Raw genomic sequence first — 16,608 nt, forward strand, 5'->3', positions numbered from 1 at the left:
ATATGGCTTCGGAACAAAATGGCTAGAGAAACTAATCTGTGGAACCATTACTCCTCATCACAGTTAATTCCGGACAGGTTTCCAACATGTAAGGCCATAAATAACTCTGCCCTTCCATCCCTGCAGCATCCAGCGGCCATCCACATCTACAACAAAATCCCTGTGATAATTTGATCGCACCAAATTCGTCACTTTCTTCAACAGCTCCTGATCCAATGGAACCTGCTTGAACCCTGCCCTCATAGTCCTAGCCTGCCATTGCTTGTATGTCTCTGGCCTTTCAACCCTCTCAGTGCCCTCGCATGCAATCACATTCATAATGTCCCTCCCAATCACCTCTTTCTCAAACATCATCCTCTGCGGATCTTCCCGAGAAACATTGGCTTCAAATATATCGAACTGAGCAGAGAAATGGAAGAGAGCCTCTCGGAACCTTGTGACGAAGAAGGGAGCGTTATATGTTCCGTTTGCGGCCCCATGGATGAATAATTGAGGATTGATGCTTCTGATCAATTTCAGAACAGTGTCCCTCGCACTGGTTGGCGCCACTGTGTCATCTGGGAGGTTCTTTAGCCGATACATGCAGTTGACGACGACCACTTCATCTTTATCAATCCTTAGTTCCTCAAGTTGGATGGTTTCCCATTTCTTTGCTATCACGTTGTACTCAAATGGGACCTGGAATCTCTCACAATACCGTTTCAAGCGACGCCCAGTCTCTTCCACCCTTTCTGCAGGTCGGAAACCTGGTTGTGGAAACTCGATACCAGTAATACGAAGCTTGGGAGGTCCATTAGCCCTTGCTGAGAGACGCTGGATGAGGCACGGCCATTGAAACCCATAACAAATACCAAAATCAACGATATGGAGCGTCGTTGCCTTTTCTGCCACTTGCATTATCTTTTTATTTGCGTAAAAATTTGACATTTTCTTGAAGGGGCAAGCTAAAACATAAACTCCGTAAGCTTTTAGGACGTCAGCAGCCGAGGTCCTGTTGCTCAGCAGAGGTAAATACGATGGTGCCCCATTGCCAGCCAAACGCGTCTTAAGGGCATTAGCAAAGTAATGTGCCAATCTTTGGGTTCCATCTCCAGAAGCAGAAGAGTGCTGTCTTACCTGTTTCAGCAGCTCGTTGGCAGTCCTTTGGTCATTGATGGTCACAGCTTGTGCACATTGAGTAAGGAGACTCCACAAATCCACCACTTCACTTTTCTTATCGTTTTTCTTTCTGCGTGTTGTTCCAACGTTAGACCATTTTAGCTGCAAGTTCCCATTGAGAGAACTTCTTGGAGAGTCATCATTTTCACCTTTGCAGAGCAGTACATCGTCGAACATATCTGACTGATCTGAATCTTCAAGAGAAATTGCAGATTGCTTGTTGCTCCTACCTTCTTCCAAATAATCATCGTCCTCACGCTGATAATTTTTCCTTCCCCTTGTCCCTGATGGTGATTGATACCTTCCATCAGAAACTGAAGGCCTTGATAGGTTGCTTTCTGGAGCCAAAAGCACCTTATCACCATTGAGAGAGGACTTACTTGCTTCTCCAATCCCTGTTCTGAAGTGCCTAAAAGACTCTAAGGTGGTCTCTCTTTGTAAATCTGGCACTAAAAAGGTTCTTTCAAGAGAATCAATAAGAGAAGTTTGAATGTAAGAGGACTTGACTTCACCTGGCCTATTTTTCCCACTCGATTCAACCAAGGTGGTGGCAGTAGTATAGCTGTTACTGCTACCAATACTTGATCTCTCGGTCAGATTATCATCTAGGTAGTAGCCATTTTGACCGGTACAAGGAGAGAGACGATCGGCTGAAAGTGGATACTCGTGGCCAAGGACTTCATAGAAGGATTTTTCAGCAGCTTGGAGAGCTAAGCAATCCTGCAACATACAGGTCTTTTCATCTATGTCTTCTTCCATTAGCATCTCATTGATGTACTTGAGCATTTCATTGGCAAAAGGAATATTGTCGAGAGGATGTCCGTCTGAACTCACGCCTGATGATGAAGCTGAATCAAAAGGAGAGTCTGGACTAGTCGGAAGGGAAGGTGGATTTGGAACGATTCGCTCAGGGCTCTCTTTAAACCCATTAACAAGGTTGTGATTTGAATACACCGGCACTGAACCATGATCAAATTTGAACCCATACATGGAACTAGGAAAATCTTGGAAAAGGGTATCCATAGAAAGTTAGAAACCTATCTGATACAACAAGACCCGACTACCCTCCTGCTGATTGCCAAGAATCCTGAGGAAAACTAGAAGAGAAAATGAATATTTCAAAGATCGGAAAGAAGAAGTTAGTTGGCTGAACAGTAATTGAAGAGATATAAATGAAAGAATTGAATGAACCAACCAACACCGAAAAGAAAGAGTAGTCAAAGGAGCTAAGCAGAGAACCTGGATAATTCCATAGTTTCAAGAAACAAGAACTGCAGATGCTCTTCCCTTATAAAGGTCAAGCTGTCGAGCATTCTGAACGAACCTTCTGGGAAAGTAGAGTCACGACAGAGCAGCCGCCACCTTGTACTCACCGTTTCGAGACAGATTTTAGTGCCCCTGGAGTCAAGGAGGAAACTTATAGTTAAATTGACTTACTGGAACAAAAGTTGCTTAGTGCACAAGAGATTTGACCAGGTGGGAACGCAGAGTTGCCTTGGCATCGTGAACGTTGGTCAGAGGTGGCACGTTGTGTCCCACGACAATGACCCGATTTAGATTTTTTTGTTCTTTTCCTATTAAATATAAAATCAATGAAATCACTTCGAAACGTGATAAAGTTAAAGTCACTTTGAAGAAAATATCCCGTGATGCTAGAGACGAGATAAGAAAAACTGACATATAACTGGTTGCCTTTCGATATTTTCCTCTCATAAATTATTTTATTATTCTTCAGTTAGGTAAGACCGTTGTGGACCTATCACCTGAAGCCATCGGCACCTCTCCCCTGTCTTTCTTCTCTGTATGGAACCTCGGGTAGCGTTCTCCTTTACATTTCTATGGTGACCAGGTATTTTCTCTCTGATACTAGTATTTTGATAGGTGTCCCAACCCCATAATTCCCATGGAACGTGCTCATCAAGATCTTAAAACAATGTAATATTATTATGAATATATATAAGTATGTATATGTGTGTGACACATAGAAGATTTTAAATTTATATAATATGATTTAAAAACATTTAATATCATTTTAAGTATTTTAGAAAAAATAAATAAATTATTTTAATTTTATATGAAGTAAGTGAAAGAGCCTTGAGAAACTTATAAGTGTGTGTATGGTATACCTTATCAAGTTAATCTTTTAAAAAATTATTAAGAATTTGTGACAAAATATTATGAGAGTCGATTCAATTTAAACTTAATCCATATCAATCACCTCTAGAAAGGAGGTAAGTGGGGTTGTTGAAAGCATCAATAATGTCATTAGAAGTGTAGAATGTGACATCAAGGATTTCAAAAAAAAAAAAGTAGAATATTTCATCACGCATCAAATTTTGTAAAATTTATAAAATATAATATTGAATATCTTATTAAGTTAACCTTTTTAAGAGAAGATAATAATCTTAATACTTCGAACATTTGAAAAATATAAGTAAATTGTAGTTGCTCCTTGTCAATTTCCATACAACAAGATGTAATGAAAAGAGTGGAGGCATATTGGCTGCTTTTACATCAAGGCGTGCATAAGGGAGAAGCAAGGGATTTCAATTTGCTCATGAGTAAGAATAGATTCTTGTTGCTCAATTATTGCCAAAAAAAGGCTTAGATTCAATGCTATCTCTAAGCTTTTTATCGTCCCATCTCGTTGCTAGCTGTATTCTAATTTCGCTCGAAGCTTAAAGTCGATAAGTGGAGTAAAATGGGCTAAAAAGTAAACAATGAAGTTGGAAATTGGCATTGACCTCTTCTACACTTCAATCAATGTGGCTGACTAATTGCTGCTTAATTTGTTTTCAATCAAATTCGAAAAAATAGGACAAGTCAATTCCAAGGCCGATTCAGTGAATCTGATTAACTTTGTTTCACCTTTGTTTTTTATTCCCTTTCTTGTTTTCTATGCACCCAATCATCAACCAACTCTGCATTGGATTGTCGTTTGACGACCGGACTAGAGCTGACAGGGAAAGGCATTAACGTTTGTTTATAGCCTCCGAGCAAGGAAAAGTAACCCCAAATAATTGTGGCCTTGACAGATGGGATTGGGTCAAAGCTTAATAAACAGAAACGACCAACAAGAATATTAATCCAATTTTTAAATTTATTTAAAGTAATCCATGAAAAAGATCTGTTAGATAGACCAGATTCATTCCATCTTCACCCGAAAGGAAGTATCTCTTGCATTTCCTGAGATGCTGAGACCTTTTTCTTATAATTATAATAATAGTTGGATTCCCTCATCACTTCTTTTGGATTTTCCATTTTGTTTTTAGCTTCCTAATACTTAATCTAGGCGTTTCTTTGCAATAATGTACCATAGCCTAAGGAGTAACTTGAATTGATGTTGAGGGTGTGAAAGGGGGTTATTCTATTTACTACGGGGAAGTGCATAGTGTCTTCTTTTTCCCCACTTCTCTTGGATGCTCTTCAGAGATGCTAAGTAGCTTCACTGCAAATTTCTTGCAGGGTCTTAGAGAGAGAAAACTGCTGCTGAACATGGGTTTGATTACTTATCTGATACGTGGATTGTAGAATGGTGCAACTCAGGAGTCATGACATGAATCGCGTCTGTGGCTTGAACTTTTCCAATTTTCCTAACTAATAAGAAAAATTGCCTACAGTGTCTATATTTGGCTTGGAAAATTAGCAAGATTCTAGAGTCTGTTGTGAAGCATGTTCTAAATTGAAACAGGTTTTCTTGACTCTAGAGGAATTTTGGTCTAAGCTGTATTGCTCATTTGGCACTAATAAGACGGTAATGTTCAATGAAACAGACTAAAAATGAAGTTTAATGAAGTTTTCATTTCCTTTCTAGGCAAAAGGGCCAGGGAAGCGCCTTTCTTCTTCCCCTTCTTTGAATGTTCTTACGCAAGAAAGGTAGGCGATTAATGTGAAAGAAAAATTTTGTTCTGATTAATTTGTATTTAATTAACCCGAACTGCTTATTAATCAAACAGATTTGGCTTGGAGAAGTGTCCCGAGCTATTTTGGAAGAGGTGAACTATAAAGGGTAGGTGCTAGGCCTGGTTTCCAGGATTCCTAGAGAAACAGAAACAGGGCGTCAGGGCCTACTATCAAGAATGAGGTATTACATGTTCTTTTCTTGCCTGGAAGCAATTTTTTTGGGTTTTTTTTTTTGTCTGATAAGCTATTTTACTTTCACGGCATAGATTTCCTTGGTACAGAAAATTTCATTTATATTAGAAGGAATGAATTAACATATTAAGAGCTAAGCAGAGTAGTGCTTTGCTTTTTGATTGGCAAAAACTATGAACAGAATTGGACCTAGCTCATTTGTCATGTTACTTATTAGAGACAGGAGACCCTGTCACTCCTGGACAGGTTTCCAGCAAGAAAGAGCATGGATTACTCTCCCCTTCCATCCTTGAAGAATCCACTGGCCGTCCACCTCAATAGCAAAATCCTCATGGTAGTTTGATTTCATCACTGCCCGAGCCCTATTCAATAACTTTTGGTCTAAACGAAGCTGCCTGAACCCAGCTTTCTGGTTCCTGAACTGCCACTGCTTGTATGTTTCTGGTCTGTCAATTCTCTCCAGCCCCTCATATGCAATAACGTTCATAACATCCCTTCCAAACATTTCTCTTTCAAGCAGCAATCTGTCTGGATCTTCACGAGGTACATTAGCCTCCAGCATGTCAAATATTGCTGAGAAGTGGAAGAACGCCTCTCGAAACCGTGTGACAAAAAATGGGACATTGTAACTACCATTAACAACTCCATGGATGAAAAGATCTGGATTAATTCTCTTGATTAACTTTAGAACAATGTTCCTTGGACTGTTTAATACCACTGAGTCATCAGGCAGATTCCTTAGCCTGTACATACAATTAACAACAATCAACTCATCTCTTTCGATCTTTAGATCCTCAACTCGGACAAATTCCCATCTCTTCGCTATGGCGTTGTACTCAAATGGGACATCAACATTCTCACAACATCTTCTTAAACGACGGCCTGTTGCTTCAATTCTTTCTGCAGGCCTAAACCCTGGTTGGGGAAAGTCAATTCCCGATATGCGAAGCTTAGGAGGCCCACCACGCCTTGTTGAGAGACGCTGAATAAGGCAGGGCCATTGAAAACCATAGGAAATGCCGAAATCAATAAGGTGGACTGTTGTTGCCTTTTCTGCTAGCTTTGCAATGTTTCGATTTGCAAATAAATTTGATATCCTCCTGAAAGGGCAAGCTGAAACATATAAAATATAGGCTTTTAAGATATCAGAAGCCAAAGTGCCATTACTTGGAATTGGGGTATACAGCGGTGCCCCGGTGCCTTTCAAGCGTACCTCTAGACCATTGGCAAAGTAATGAGCCAACCTTTCGGTTCCATCTCCAAAAGGAGAAGAGTGTCGCCTAATCTTACCGAGTAGCTCAGTTGCAGCTCTTTGGTCATAGATGGCCACATCTTGTGCGCATTGAGATAGGAGACTCCACAAATCCACCATTTCCTTTCCATTCCCTTGTTTCTTTGCACGGCTTTTTCTACTGCTATCCCCTTTCACCTGTCCGCTATCTTGCAACGTCCTGTTTGCTCTATTTTGTGAGGCTTCATAAAGAGGACATGACACATTCCCACCCTTAACAAGGAAAACCTCATCGAACACGTGTTCCTCAGACGAGTCCTCTTCAGTAATTAACGCAAATTGCTTATTGTTCCTCGTTTCTTCCAAGGAATCCTCAAATTCCCGTGGATGATTTTTCCTTCCCATTGATCCGTGTGAAATGTGCTTCCACACTTCCTTCTCTGCTTCCCTGTCTTCCACCCCTTTCTGTAGCTCTGGTAGCTTAAATGTGTTACTCTCCACAGACTCAGAAGGCAGTATCTCACCACATAAACGTGGTAAATATGAGGAAAGTTCAGTAGTGTAATTACTAGAACTTTGCATCAATGGGGAATCCAAGCCATGTTGATGATAATTCCAGCTTGATTCCACCATATTGTTAGCAGCAGCCTGGCTATCATTGCCATCAGCTCTGTTGCTGCAGATAACGGGATCATATGGGCACACGTTGTCTACATCAATATCTTGATGGAAATGATCAGGTAAAGGGGGATATTTCTGAACTAGAACATCATAGAAAGATTTCTCCGCAGCTTGGAGAGCTAAACAGTCCTGCAACATGCAGGGTCTACCCTCCACGTCTTCTTCCATAAGCACATCATTTATGAACTTTAACACAGCGTCGGAAAAATCAAGGTTGTCACCACCGTATGGAGAATCTCCATCTGATGAGTTCGAACCTACAGATGAAGCTACATGGCCAGGATGGTTTGATTTGGCTGGATCCACCAATATGTTACTAGGATTGGATCCATCAACAGGATTCTGGTTTAGAATGACTACTTCTGAGCCATTGTTTTGGAGAAGGGTATCCATTATCCACAGGCAAACCTATATTGAAAAACCCCAATTGAAGTTTGTAACTTCTAGCAAAGAAGCATAAAAGTTTCTATTACAGAATGGTACTAAGTTTCATGAAACAAAGAAAGAATTGGCAAAGACTTACTCCTGAATACGGGCATATGCATCGGAAGAAACTTGACAGTAGATCAAAAGGATGAGAGGCAATGAATTCAAGCTACCTTACAGAAAGCTATAGTTGAGGAAGAAAAGGCATCAAATGAATGTAGATAGCTGTCAGGCCTCTGATTTTTGCATTAAAAAATGTTGAAACCTTCTTTAAAAGTCCAAGGTAAGACCAAATCAGCAGCCGCCTGGCAAAGACAAGCTACACTAACTGCGAGTAAAATAAAATGTAACAATCCCAAGAGTATCTAATTTCATTGTCTTGCATCTTTTGATAGCAAATTTCTAAACATAGAAGGTAAAATTCAGTTCATTATTGGATGTATAAGCTCTTATCATTACGCTGCACAAATACAAGATTAGTTGAAGCAAAAAATTGTTTACACTATCCTCTGCTAAAAAGTTTGATCACCACCCTGTTGTCTCTTACACAGTGTATGAAATACTCTTTGAATTTTCAGTCTTTCTTTAATTAGATATCCATTTAATTAGTATATACAATATGGGTTGTTAGATCTCTTAAATCTGATTGATTTGACATCATCACATGGTTACCACTGACTGAGTATAAAATTGGATTTAATATTAGACCTGAGGATACTTGGATATGTTGATGCTGCCATAACCTAAGCAAATGCATAATCAGAATTAAGTGATGTGATTAAAACCTTTCTTCCTAATTAGCTACTTCAAACTATACACGTGTGAAATTAAAAGCTGATACATGATATCAGAAAACCAGATGGAACCAAACAGCCAAACACCTCACAAGCAGAACTGTGGCAGCTCCAGAAAATATGAAACAACCCAATACAGCATCCCATGACCGCACTAAACAAGTAAAACAATTTCAATACTAGAAAAGAACAAAGAGCTTCTAGTACCACCACCCATACTACCATGCAAAAAATATTTCGGTTCTATCTACTTCAAATTTAGTAAAAGTTTGTTTCACGGTATGCATGAACAATAGAAACATCTCCAATGATTTTACTTAAATTATCAATTTCGTTAAAAATGTGTCACTCATCTCATGGTGGAAATATTTCCTCGATAACTGAGGATAGTGTAATTCTAGAGTTGTACTCCATGGTTGATTTTTTGCATCAATGAAGTGAATGATAATAATAAAACCACACCAATTGCATGTCCATAAGAGTTGCTGGGTGTTGAATTAAATAGTCTTTATCATTGGTGACACCAGGAAACAGAGCTACAGGTTCCTGTTTCCCTCTCTTACTGATGACTGAATGTGGCTTTTCTGGGCAGGATAGACTTAGGTTGATTTGCAAGATAATTGTGTATGTTGGATACATCTTGTGTCTATTTAGATGTGTCAGATTGATGGCTTCTGGTAGTTTTTGTAACCAGGCCGAGGTCAGGAAGAGTAGAGCAGAGTTCTCTTTGGTGGGAAAGGATATTTATATAATGGAAGCAACCATACAAAATAAAGCTTTTTCCATTTGAAAGAATTTATGAGGAACAAATATCCAATCAATAAAAATACCTCCAACAACAGAAATAGTTAATGCACGAAATAAAATCATAAGAAAACATATGATTTTTATCGTGAAAGACCCTTCTATGTGAGAGGAAAAATAACCACAAAACCTAATTCAAAAAATAATCTACTAAGAAAATCAATGAATACAGCGTAGAGTTATTCAATAATTCTAGATTTCACAAAAAAAGTCCTACTTCTTATCAACAATATAAAAATCACCAAATAACAATATATTAAAATTAAATAAAAAATATTACAATTCAACAAATAAAAAAAAATCTGACCATATAAATTAAAACTCACAATATCAAAAGCAACATGTTAAAATTTCATCATAACCGAATCACAAGTCACCTTTCCCATTGATCCAAGCTAAAAGCTTTTTCCCTATTCTTCGTTATCAACACTTTTTCCTCACTTAAAAAACAAAAATCTGTGGTCATCCAATAAGGACAAAAGTCTTTGTTTTGGTTTTTTCACTTGAGGAGGACCCACAAAACTCCTCAGCTTCTGTTTTTGCCCTTTTCGTACGTGGGGAATTTATAGTCTAAGTGAAAACATAACTATAGCAGCTTAATGACAGTAAGCATGCAGTCATAAATGAAAAGAAAACAAAAAACAGGAAAAAAATATAAGAAAACATATGATTTTTACCTTGAAAGACCCCTCCAATAGGAGAGGTAAAAACCATATCACCTAATTCAAAAAAAAATTATTAAAAAAATCAATGTGTATAACATAATGTAACGATTCAAATCCAATCACTGCATGCAATCATAAATAGAAAAAAAATATAAGAAAATATATGATTTTTATTGAGGTAAAAAACCACATCACATAATTTAAAAAAGTAATTCATTAAAAAAATCAATGAGCATAGCATAATGTAACGTTCCAAATCCAATCATTGGCCCAATAGCTTTTTAAGTCTATATCCAGCATCTCACGTCTGATGTGAATGTGATTGTTAAGACCTATATAACAATCCAAGTCTACTACTACTAAGAACTTGAGATTAAGCTTTTGAGGGTAAAGTGGTTTAGGCCTAAAAAGTTGTTGAGCCAGTAGTTGGACTTAGATCGGTACAAATGGTATCAAAACCTACACCAGTCCGATGTGAGCTGTGAGCTTACATAATGTAACGATCCAAATCTAATCGCTAGCTTAATAAATTTTTAAGCTTAAACCACATGAAACCATATGACTCACAAAAGTTTTTAAACCTGACAAAGTTTAAATTTAAGTGGTTAGTAGTGGTAAACTTGGATTGTGATATCCATTCAAATACTTGATGTCTGCCACACATTACATCCATGGGCTGTAGATCTCATTAGAGTAGACTCTGATATCATTTGTGACTACTCAAGTTTAACCACTAACTTAATAGCTTTTTGAGCATAAACTATGTGACTTTTAAAAATTTAAACTCAAATTACTAGTAATGGTGGACTTAAATTATTATAATGGTTTTAACAATTATATTCATATTTGATGTGGGATGTAAGGTATCATAATGTCACATATTCCAATCCTTTGATGTATTTATCAATGTCACACATCATATTCACAGGTCTAAGATGTCCACATCCAACTGATCCAAGTCCAACCTAGTAGCTTTTTAAACCTAAATCACATGATTCTCAAAAACTAAAACTCAAGTTGCTAGTAGTGATGTTATATAAATTTTAACAATCATATTCATATCAAATATAAGATATTAAATACCACATATAGAATCATTCAGTAATTAACAAAATAGAAATCATCAAATAACAATACATTAATATTAAATAAAAGATATCACAACCTAACAAATAAAAAAGCTAATTTAACTATTCAAATTGAAACTCACAATATCAAAAACAACATGATAAAATTTCATCAAAATAGGATCACAAATAGCCTTTCCCATTGATGCGTGCTAAATATTTTTTCCTACTCTTCTTTGTCAACACTTTTTCCTCAAAAAAAAAAATTCGCTGGTCATCCAAAAAGGACAAAAGTCTTTTTTATTGTGCTTCTAACTTGAGGAGGACCCACAGCACTGCTCAGCTTCTTCTTTTCCCCCTTTTGTACATTGGAATTTATAGCCTAGGTGAAAACAGAACCATAGCAGCTTAATGAGAGCATGCAGCCATAAATGAAAGGAAAACAGAAAACAGGGAAGAGCAGAAAACTAAGGCAACCAAGCCTGATATACCTGAACAGAAGTATATGTTCAATGGAAAGCTTCTAAACAAAAGTTGAAGCAAGGGCTTCTACACTGCAATGCTCTATCAGAGTTTAAACATTAATTCAAAACATGCATTAGGTGCATGACCGACATTAACCATGACAGTCAGCAACTGTCACAATACAAAAACAAAGAAGCATGGGCATTTGACAGATGACATAGCTTTTTGCAGGGTCTTCAATGCAAGCCTTAATTCAACAAAAACAGTGTTCTTAATTAATAATTTAATCATAGTGGTTTTTGTTGCTTGATTGGACATGGTTTTCTTTTGTTTTTTTGCTGGTAAATAATAGATGGATTAAATGAAGAAAAGATGTGGATGGCATATCAGTTTCTCAAAGTTTATTGTTTATAGCCACCAAAATGGAAAATTAGTGCCAACAAGATTATGGTTTTGAAAAAAGGTGGGGTTTGCTGCTTTCATCATTCAAAAGGGCATTCCACTATTTGAAAGCACATAAATAATTGAAAATCAAGCTTTATTAGTATTAGCAAATATGTTGAAACGTGAGTGTTGCTGTCATCATTATGCAGCAAAGCCAGCAGATTCATCCCACCTTAGACATTAATCCTTCTGCATTGCATCATATTTGGACCTTAAAAATGCTGTTTGCACGTTGACGTTCAGTTCTTTCAAGTCTTCCAGTACACATGAGAAAAACAAAAAGGACCGACCATGCCAATGTCAATAAAATAGAAAGTCAGTAATACATGAAAATTTGTTCTAGAAAAATGACAAATTAATTGAATTAGTCTAATCAAATGTGAACACACTCCAAGAAAATTATACATGTTTCTGTCTACCCAAACAAAAAAAATTCTTGTTTCTGATTCCATGCACGAGGAAACGAAATTAAGCAGTACAAATCCAAACTCTCTCCTTGCTAGTAAGGTAGAAGGGTTTTGATGTTGAACCTAACCATGCTCAGGCAATGAAGAATGAAGTGTAATTATCTCTTCAACTCTCTCTCCTATGATCACCTTAACTATGATATGGAAGTTTATTGTTTTCTTTGAAAATAATATGGAAGTCTTTTAACTTAATTATGGCAAATTGGGTTAGCTCGAATTCTTATTGCTTCTGTTTCGAGATATAAGTTTCCACACAACCTATATGGCAGAAGAAGAGTTTTAGGTATAGATTCACTGTCCTATGCAATGAGATAATAATTACCATTAAGATGTTATAATTCTTTTTTGAAAATCATTCAGATATGTTATAATGGAAGTGCAAATCAATGACTCATTTTCTTTGGAAATTTATATTGTATCAAAGTAATGACTGGTTCAAACAACCTTCTGTCTTCTTCATCAGGTGATCAATAGTTAGGGTAAATTAAACGTTACACTATACTTATTCATGATGATTTAGCCGAAACCATTGGAATTTAACGCATGGGCGGTTGATGTCAGGATTCTGAGTCTGAGGGGAGGGGGACAGATCATAGCGGCCAGCAATGACCAGAAAAAAAAGAACCAAGGAATCAAATCTATGCAAATGCTGACAGCTTCCATGGGACATGCATGTAGAAGAAGAAGAGAAGAAGGTGAAGAAAACACATGCGGGTATATGAGATTCTCTTCGTGCTCTATATTTTCCAACAAGAATTCAACGGGGTTAATTTGTTTCTTTTCTCTTCATCATAACTCATCAAGAAGATATACGTACAGAGCCATGAAAAAATTTCTTCAGAATATGATTCTGTGATAATTACTGATAATAAAGAGAAGAGAAAATTAATACTGTATTTATCGTTTTAATTAACTTTACAATTACAAGGTTTATCACAGTTTATTCTTACTTTTCCAGTGAGTAAACCACCAGAAAGAGCAAGAATTTATCACAACGGTGCTATTGATAGATTTGTCAGGCTACAGACATCCAAAATTTTATGCAGTAACTAATTAAACAGGAAATAGAAAATAAGGAGCACACAGGTTTTCCCCTTAATTAAGGCTCCTTGGAGGGCCTCCAAAAGGAAAGAGCGTAGAGAATTCGGCCCTTCCATCCCTGTAGCATCCAATTCTTGTCTTCATCCACCAAAAAGTCCTTGTGGTAGTGCAACTTCACATGCGCCTTTGCACTGTTCAGTATCTCCTGCTTCAAGGGAAGCTGCCTCAACCCCGCTCTCAGATTACGAACCTGCCACTGCTTGTATGTCTCCGGCCTCTCGATCCTTTCAGAACCTTCGCATGCAACCACATTCAAGATTTCCTTTCCATAAATATTTTTCTCCAAAACCATTCTCTCCTGATCTCCAGAGGGTGCTATCTCTTCAAGCATGTCAAACATTGTAGAGAAGTAGTAGAGTGCCTCTCGGAAACGTGAAACAAAGAAGGGGGCGTTATAGGCCCCATTAACAATCCCATGAATGAAAATGTTAGGATTAATTTTCCTAACCAAGTTCAGAACAGTGTCTCTTGGACTGCTCAAATCGGCCATCTCATCCACTAGATGCCTCAACCTGTATAAGCAGTTAACCACAACCACCTCATCTTTGGCAATCTTTAAGTCCTCCAATTGGATACTCTCCCATTTCTGTGTTATGCCATTGTACTCAAACGGGATATTGAATTGCTTACAGCAATTTGCCAAGAAATGTCCGATTTCCTCAACTCTTCCTGCTGACTCCACTCCTGGTTGAGGAAGGTCTATCCCTGTGATGCGAAGCCTAGGAGGGTTACCAGGCCTTGTTGACAGACGCTGGATAAGGGATGACCATTCCAAACCGTAGGGAACGCCAAAATGAATGATGTGGATCCTAGTTGGTTTTTTAGCTAATTTCATAATCATCTCGGTTGTGAAGAAATTCGATACCTTCATGAAAGGACAAGCTGAAATTAGCAATTTGCAGGCTTCAATACTAGCACTGGGAATTCGTTTAGATACAAGAGCTGCATATTCCTCACTTCCGGTGCCAGCCAAACGTGCTTCAAGGGCTTTGGCAAAGTGATGAGCTTTTCTTTGTGATGCATTGCCAAAAGGGGAAGAGTGATTCCTAATCTGCATCAGGAAATCATTTGCATTCCTGAAATCATTGCTTCCTACAGCTTCAGCACACTGAATCAATAGAGTTCTCAAATCGACCAGATTTCTTTTATTAACACTTCTTCTCCTTTTTTTTGTTCCAGCACTGTTTCTTTTTGGTTCTCCACAGGCATTCATTATCCTTCTTGCTTCATTTCGCCAGGCTATATCAGCAGCTGCAGCAGCAGAAACATCATTTTTAAACATGTCAGGTTGCTCAAACTGTTCAGGACAAACAACTCTCCCATGTTCACGACCAATTTCTCCCGCACCACAAATTTGGAGACGAGTTTCAACCTTCCTTGTTTCACAAAATAAGTGATCCATCTCCTCACTTGTCTCCCTCTCAGTTGCCACCGGAGATTCTTCCTCAGCACTCATATGATCACCATATGCAATCAATTTCTGAGTTTCCTTTACCCCACCCTCTAAGAATTGGGCATCAGATAGGCTCTCACAACACAAATCCCGATTAACCAAATCCGGAACTAATGATTTATTTACTGGATAAATTACCGGCACATCAACCGCCTCACCAAAGCTGCTATCAGGGAAGAATGATTGTGAAACAGGCTGTGGGTAGTCCTGAAAGGCATGTTCAACTTGTGGAGATAGCATGCTGCTAAATTCGAACCTGGCAAGATCACAAATAAAGTCGGATTGGACCAAGTTGTTAGCAGCAGTGATGCAGTCGAGATCGGAACAGATAGGAAATGGAAGAGTTGTTGAAACTGGATATTTTTCATCAAGAATATCAGCGAAAGAACTTTCAGCCTCCCCAAATGTGGAATCTTGTAACGCGAACGTTTTGACATTTGCATCCTCTGTAAAAATCGGAGTCATGATGTAACAAGCATTGGGGAAGTTACTTTCGTCTGCAGGATCTCCTACAGTTGAGTATGAAGATGGATTCATTTACTGGAGTAGAACCTGGCGGGCTGGATCAGTTGAGAGGAAGGGAAAGATTATCAGTAAATAAAAATACTTTCATGGTTCAAAAAACAATCTCCAATTTGACTAGACAATAGGACCCCCCCACAGATTGCCCGAAAACAGAAAAACTGATAGCTTCGTGCAAATCCTGCACTCAAACTTGGAGGAAATCAGATCAAAAAAAGGGTCACTACATCCAGGTTTTCTCATGTATAACCTCATAAAACAAAACGATAAAAACAATGGGAAATACTTTTCATTTCTACTGACTTTTCTGGAACTTGATAGCGTCAAAAGAAGCAAGCCCAAATCTTAAAAGCTTTGCAAGAAAAAATATCACACAGCTAGACTATATATCTAAGTCAAACCTTTAGTTTACAAGGATTCATTCAAGCAAATAAATGAAAGAACTAAACAAAATATATATCATATGTGTAATATTATTACCTTTATTAGAAAAACAAGAAAGATACAGCTTGAAGAACTAATCCAAGTTTATAGAGCAGCAGCTTGCGTTTTATTCTTCTTCCTGCATCTCCTTGTCACCAGCTCCAAAAATAAAGTAAAACCGAAGAAGAAGAAGAAGAAGAAGAAGAAATATTACAGAACGGAGAGATCAAAGCAATACATATAGTTTAGAACTATATGTTAGCAAACCTATACGATGAACACTCAAGTTAAAAATCAAAAAAACTTGCTCTAAATTACAGTGAAGTTTAGTGAAGAGAGATGAGCTTCTCTGCTTGGAGGAATTTCAGAAGTGATAGTCGCTGACAGTGCACCCTTGCGAGCAACATAACTTTGTTTTATAGTGAGTAGCCATCTTTGTCAGGGGCGTCCGTACCACTGTGCTTTTCTTTCTAGAGTACATTTTATCAAACTATATACTATTAACCTCATGTCTTCACAGCAATATTAAGTCTTACCACCTTTTTATTTTTTATTTTTATTTTTTGTTGGGCTTCTGAAAATAAAATTATTTCAAAATATTTTACCCTCAAAAATGAAACTTTGACTTTCTATATAAGTAATTTAAATCGTGTGCAAAATTAAAAGAACGAATAAATTGTAATTAAAAAATTGGTTGACCAATCAAAATCCAACTGTATTTAATGTGACTTACATGTAATATTCCAATTTAATCAAAATCATAAGTGACTTGATATTATTATTGTAAATAGGATTTGCAAATACAATAATTT

The 16,608-nt window shown here is 37.5% G+C and overlaps 1 protein-coding gene and 2 pseudogenes across 3 annotated transcripts; all 3 read right to left on the reverse strand.

Annotated features, from left to right (window-relative positions):
• Positions 1 to 19: 19 nt before the first annotated feature.
• LOC110411966 (scarecrow-like protein 30) lies at positions 20 to 2,546 on the reverse strand. 2 transcript variants are annotated; one of them, XM_021422344.2, is made up of 2 exons: positions 2,398 to 2,546; positions 20 to 2,255 (listed from the first exon to the last, which is right to left on the reverse strand). In XM_021422344.2, the coding sequence occupies exon 2, from the start codon at positions 2,179 to 2,181 to the stop codon at positions 64 to 66; it is 2,118 nt and encodes a 705-aa protein (XP_021278019.1). In that variant the 5' UTR covers positions 2,182 to 2,255; positions 2,398 to 2,546; the 3' UTR covers positions 20 to 63. The 2 variants fall into 2 exon arrangements, with proteins under 2 accessions (XP_021278019.1, XP_089638972.1); XM_089782846.1 differs by lacking the exon at positions 2,398 to 2,546 and adding an exon at positions 2,354 to 2,371.
• A 2,640-nt stretch (positions 2,547 to 5,186) lies between these two features.
• On the reverse strand, positions 5,187 to 7,904 carry LOC110412371 (scarecrow-like protein 30 pseudogene; annotated as a pseudogene). Its single transcript, XR_016350987.1, has 2 exons — positions 7,689 to 7,904; positions 5,187 to 7,573 (listed from the first exon to the last, which is right to left on the reverse strand). The product of XR_016350987.1 is annotated as a scarecrow-like protein 30 pseudogene (transcript).
• Positions 7,905 to 13,396: 5,492 nt separating this feature from the next.
• On the reverse strand, positions 13,397 to 15,388 carry LOC110412784 (scarecrow-like protein 9 pseudogene; annotated as a pseudogene).
• Positions 15,389 to 16,608: the final 1,220 nt, after the last annotated feature.

Source organism: Theobroma umbraticum, unplaced genomic scaffold (genome assembly GCF_002168275.2).
Source record: "Theobroma umbraticum cultivar Fairchild unplaced genomic scaffold, ASM216827v3 scaffold_95.0, whole genome shotgun sequence".
Classification (NCBI taxonomy): domain Eukaryota; kingdom Viridiplantae; phylum Streptophyta; class Magnoliopsida; order Malvales; family Malvaceae; genus Theobroma; species Theobroma umbraticum.